General features: G+C 45.3%; 3 protein-coding genes across 4 annotated transcripts in view; 2 read left to right on the top strand and 1 right to left on the bottom strand.

Moving 5' to 3' along the window:
• The window catches only part of vav1 (vav guanine nucleotide exchange factor 1), a 27,994-nt gene extending 26,783 nt beyond the window's left edge, over positions 1–1,211 (top strand). For both annotated transcript variants that reach the window (XM_076983475.1, XM_076983474.1), the window contains exons 27-28: positions 1–30; positions 611–1,211. The exon at positions 1–30 is cut by the window's left edge and continues 122 nt beyond it. In XM_076983475.1, coding sequence (XP_076839590.1) covers positions 1–30; positions 611–664 — 84 coding nt within the window. In that variant the 3' untranslated portion in view covers positions 665–1,211. The remainder of the gene's footprint in view (positions 31–610) is intronic.
• A 648-nt stretch (positions 1,212–1,859) lies between these two features.
• Positions 1,860–4,428, bottom strand: ubl5 (ubiquitin like 5). Its single transcript, XM_076983507.1, has 5 exons — positions 4,292–4,428; positions 3,616–3,677; positions 3,056–3,139; positions 2,832–2,869; positions 1,860–2,146 (listed from the first exon to the last, which is right to left on the bottom strand). The coding sequence occupies exons 2-5, from the start codon at positions 3,669–3,671 to the stop codon at positions 2,103–2,105; spliced, it is 222 nt and encodes a 73-aa protein (XP_076839622.1). The 5' UTR covers positions 3,672–3,677; positions 4,292–4,428; the 3' UTR covers positions 1,860–2,102.
• Positions 4,429–4,478: 50 nt separating this feature from the next.
• Positions 4,479–5,000, top strand: part of pin1 (peptidylprolyl cis/trans isomerase, NIMA-interacting 1) — a 3,595-nt gene continuing 3,073 nt past the window's right edge. Inside the window, exon 1 of the mRNA XM_076983506.1 lies at positions 4,479–4,831. Within this exon, the coding sequence (XP_076839621.1) occupies positions 4,774–4,831 (58 nt within the window). The 5' untranslated portion in view covers positions 4,479–4,773. The remainder of the gene's footprint in view (positions 4,832–5,000) is intronic.

Genomic DNA, 5,000 nt, shown 5'->3' with positions numbered 1-5,000 from the left:
GGCTGGTGGAAAGGGGAGGTGTACGGCAGGGTAAGAACACATCCACCCACTCACACACACACACACACACACACACACCTACACCCACTCACACACACCTACACCCACTCACCCACCTACCCACTCACACACACACCTACACCCACTCACCCACCTACCCACTCACACACACCTACACCCACTCACCCACCTACCCACCCACGCTCACACACACACACACACACTCACACCCACTCACACACACCTACACCCACTAATCCACCTACCCACCCACGCTCACACACACACACACACACACTCACACCCACTCACACACACCTACACCCACTCACCCACCTACCCACCCACGCTCACACACACACACACACACACACACACACCTACACCCACTCACCCACCTACGCTCACACACACACACACACTCACACACACACACACACACCTACACCCACTCACCCACCTACCCACCCACGCTCACACACACACACACACACACTCACACACACACACACACCTACACCCACTCACCCACCTACCCACCCACGCTCACACACACACACACCTACACCTGCTTGTGATTCATGTTCTTTCTCTTTTTGCGTGCGTGTAGGTGGGGCTCTTCCCTTCTAACTACGTAGAGGAGGAACATTCAGACTACTGCTGATTCAGTGATACAGTTGAATCAGCAGCTCTTAGGAACTGAATCTTTCAGTGAGTCATGATTCAGTGAGCCAGTTAGGAACTGAATCTACAAATCTCTTGGTTCCAACTCTGTGTGAAGGCTGGACACGACTGATGCCTAGTACCAATTCAGAAAAGAGAAAATGAGTCATTCACACACTGAACAGCCGTCAAACCTCACTGGTTCGACTCATTGAATCTCATTTACTTGCTCTTAATTGCAGTCTTGGTTGTTTACATGTAAATGTCATGACATACAAATGAGATGTAAATGACATGCAAATTGATCTGCCCTGTCCCATTAGTTCCTAATAAGAATAACAAATGTTTTAGAAAATTAACCTAGTGAACATAGACCAAATATTTTCAGATCCATTCAAGATTCTACTTAATTTAAATTTACAGCAGCTCAAACTGTCCATAAAAGAATAGATTCATTCAACTGTATGGACTCTACAGAAAAGCACTAGCGCCTGTGGACAGAATGTCATTAAACAGACTTATACTATTAAAATGTCTCTTAAAAACTCGTACATGTTTCTATTTTGTTAAGGTTGTGAATAGTTCAAGGAAATGGTAGCAAATTGGATCCATATACAGTATTTAAATGGTAATCCCATAATACATTGCAGCTGATACCAACAGAACTTGTACTTATGGCAACAAGTGGAGATGGCGGAGTCTGATTAATAGCGTTTGAATCTCGGTGACATCAACTTCTTACATTCAACCGGGACACTCAGATCAACATTTGAACAAAGGGTTGGTCACATAAAAACCACCACACTTGTCTGATTCATGAATGACATTTGAACCACTCCAGGTCTGATTCATGGAACAGTCATACAGAGATGAGATTAGCAGTAATTTGAGAAAAGAGAATGTCAGTAAAGCAGAGATGCTGGTGGTTATCACACACAAGTACACTTACTATGTCCATGACATCACACACAAGTACATGAACTTATGTCCATGACATCACACACAAGTACACGTACTCTATGTCCATGACATCACACACAAGTACACGTTATTATGTCCATGACATCACCGAGTTCTCTGACCTTTCTGATAATCTAACAACAAACATCGACTCACACAGACGCAATCGGACCACAGGAGTTTGGTCATACATATGTGCCACAGATGTAATTCATGAATGACGAAACTGTTGGGGACATAATTTACATAAATATTTTTATTTCCAAATATCAAAACAAAACAATTTAACTGAACAAATAAACCTAGTCTAGAAGTATGAGAACAAGCAATACTAAAATGTTCTTTGTAATCTGTAGATAATGTACATGTTGGTATTTTCTCATGGGAGGATAGGGACTCAAGTGGTTGTATAATGTGTATCCAGAATGTACGATGCACTGTGTGTGTGTGTGTGTGTGTTTCTGGATCAGTTTTGCCCTCTACTGGTAATACAGCTCCAGGTTCATGCCATCATGGATCTCATCTACATGAACAGTCAAGGAGAACACACACACATGCTTCTTTAGTCTCCTGGGTTCCTGACTACTTCTGTACAACATGGAAGCTGAAGTTAACTATGCTGTAGTTTATCTGCTCCGTATGCTGAAGATAACTACGCTGTAGATTATCTGCTCCGTATGCTGAAGATAACTACGCTGTAGTTTATCTGCTCCGTATGCTGAAGATAACTACGCTGTAGTTTATTTGCTCCGTATGCTGAAGATAACTACGCTGTAGATTATCTGCTCCGTATGCTGAAGATAACTACGCTGTAGATTATCTGCTCCGTATGCTGAAGATAACTACGCTGTAGTTTATCTGCTCCGTATGCTGAAGATAACTACGCTGTAGATTATCTCCTCCGTATGCTGAAGTTAACTATGCTGTAGGTTATCTGCCCCATAGCTGAAGTTAACTACGTTGTAGTTTATATGCCCCGTATGCTGACAGTGCAGAATAAACTCTCCCAGGCAATCCGACCTTCAGCCATGGCAGAACAGAAACCAGACCATAACAGACACTATTGGAAACTAAAAAGACTCCAATCCCATAGTCCCCTTTAAATGAGACATAAACACCAGCTCATGTGCAGAGTAACCCCTCTGCGTGTTTGTATTCACTGGTAAGACCCTGGACCAGTCTGAAGAGGGAGAGACATGGAAGGATACAGTCTCCCAGAGACACGTGGTCCTTGAATATGGTGTACCTGTGGGTCGCAAACAGAGCAGTGAGTAGGACAGGCAGAGAGGAAAGGGGGGGGGGCATAGTGTTACATAGTAAAACACACAGTTCCTACAGAACAGGCTAAAGCATAGAATGGAAAAAAGTTATAAAGAATATTTGAGCAGTGAATCTCTCTCCATTTCACTTGTATTTGAGCAGTAAAACTCACCATTTCTTGAGGACAATTTTGTCCCACCTAGTGCCAGTCTGAGCTGCGATGAGCTTCTTCAGATCTCCAATGGTGTCTTCAGAGCTGCACACACCATTAAGGACTACAGACAGCATTACACACGCACCACACATACAGGACATCAACCTCTGAGCCACACACACACACCATAGATGCACACACACACACGACCCTACAACAGAGCATCCATCCGAATTCACAGACAACAGAAATGCACACACTGAACTGACAAAACCCATAACACAGATAAACAAATAAGGCTGAAATTCACACACGTATAAAAAAAATAATAAAACTTAGAAGACATTGTTTTCAAAATACGTTTACCAACTCAACCTGTGGTAATACGAGTTGAACTTAAACCACGCAGGTGTTATTCTGACCATTTCTGGACACAATTATAAAAGAGCAGATACAAAAACATACAAAAAATAATAATTAACACTGCACTAGTCGCCCTGGAATATAATCAACAGAACTGATAGAGTGAGAGAAATGTGGAGTATCGCTCTAGTTCCAGTCCGGCTGCGGAAGGATACTTGCACTTGACGCGGACCTTCTTGCCCAGTCGGTCGTTGCACACGACTTCGATCATAGTGCGCTGTGGCGGGGACACGGAACACAACGCTGCATGTTAAAACCAACAAAACACTACAGTCCGATGCAGAGGTGCGAAAAACGAACAGAACAAAAATAAACGTGTGGCTGGAGAGATGCGAGGCGACAGAAGAAGTGAAACCGTGTCAAACAAAATATTCAAATAAATAAATAAGCGCTCCAGTCATGAAACTGAACCGTCATGACTGTGGCCAGTGAGGTCTAGATTAGGTCTGGATTAGGTCTAGATTAGGTCTGGCTTCTCCAGTTCATCCCGACTCGTTTTAGTCAGCACAGATTTCGACTAACGTGCATTTTCTCTTCCAACTACTGAAACACCATTAAACACTACAACACACACGCTAGCGCCAGTATCTTAATGCCTTGGCGTTAACACGAGCACACTCGAGCTGTTTACACACACGAGACCGTTCACCGCGTTATCAGATTATAATCCCGTCTGATTATCGGATTATAATCGCGCTAACCGAGCGTGTATGTGGTTCATGGTTTCATCAAACGGCTACAACAGGTGCACTTAGTAACCCGTAATTCACGCAGACATCAACCCTGACGCGTATTCATCTACATTAAGGTAACAGCAGCATGAATCGGTACCGAATTAGACGTCCGATCACAGGAAAACAAAAGACTATCCGACACGTTCCCAGCGTCTGCCGTAAACGAGTACCGCCGCAAACCCCCGGAGGAACATGTCAACCAATCAGAACCGCTGATCGACACTTACAGCCGACCAATGAAACGCGTCTACGGTAACACGTGACCAATGCAGTTGCCGTCAACCGACGTGGACTGACGTGAGCAGCGGTGTCGTAAGAACACGAAGTACAATATTTTGAGGGATATCGCGGTTCGTCGGGCGGGTTTGGTACAGAACACGTCGATTATTAAAACGAGGGTCGCGTTAAAAATAATCCGCGTCTTCGCAGTGACCGCACACGGCAGTCATCGTCCGGTTTGGGACTATTAACCCAACACCGAGTGCGCCCTCTGGCGGCGGTGGGCGGAACTGCACCGGCCGCCGCGCCACATACCGGAGGGGAGCGACCGCGCGCGCGACCAACACACCCACATTAACCATGTCCGACGACGAGAAACTGCCGTCCGGGTGGGAGAAGCGCATGAGTCGGAGTTCAGGTAGCCCGCGGTCCGCAGATACTCTAAAACAAACAACATCATCATCATCATCATCCCTCGCGCTGACGCTAAGCTAAGCTGCTAGCCACTGCGGCGCGAACGCCCTGTTAGCATTAGCCGGCTAGCTAAACAACAGCAGCAGGATCCGGGGGGGTTTAACACCAACGCG

The sequence above is a fragment of the Brachyhypopomus gauderio genome, chromosome 20, assembly GCF_052324685.1.
Source record: "Brachyhypopomus gauderio isolate BG-103 chromosome 20, BGAUD_0.2, whole genome shotgun sequence".
Taxonomy (NCBI): domain Eukaryota; kingdom Metazoa; phylum Chordata; class Actinopteri; order Gymnotiformes; family Hypopomidae; genus Brachyhypopomus; species Brachyhypopomus gauderio.
Note: the sequence above shows the minus strand (reverse complement) of the source record. Positions and strands in the feature narration are given on the sequence as shown.

Coding starts and splice junctions, on each gene's coding strand:
- ubl5 (XM_076983507.1), bottom strand. CDS start 3,671: ATGATCGAAGTCGTGTGCAACGACCGACTGGGCAAGAAGGTCCGCGTC. Junction 3,140..3,615: donor AAGGTCCGCGTCAAGTGCAA/GTATCCTTCCGC, acceptor TGGTGTGTGCAG/CTCTGAAGACACCATTGGAG. Junction 2,870..3,055: donor AAAATTGTCCTCAAGAAATG/GTGAGTTTTACT, acceptor TGCGACCCACAG/GTACACCATATTCAAGGACC.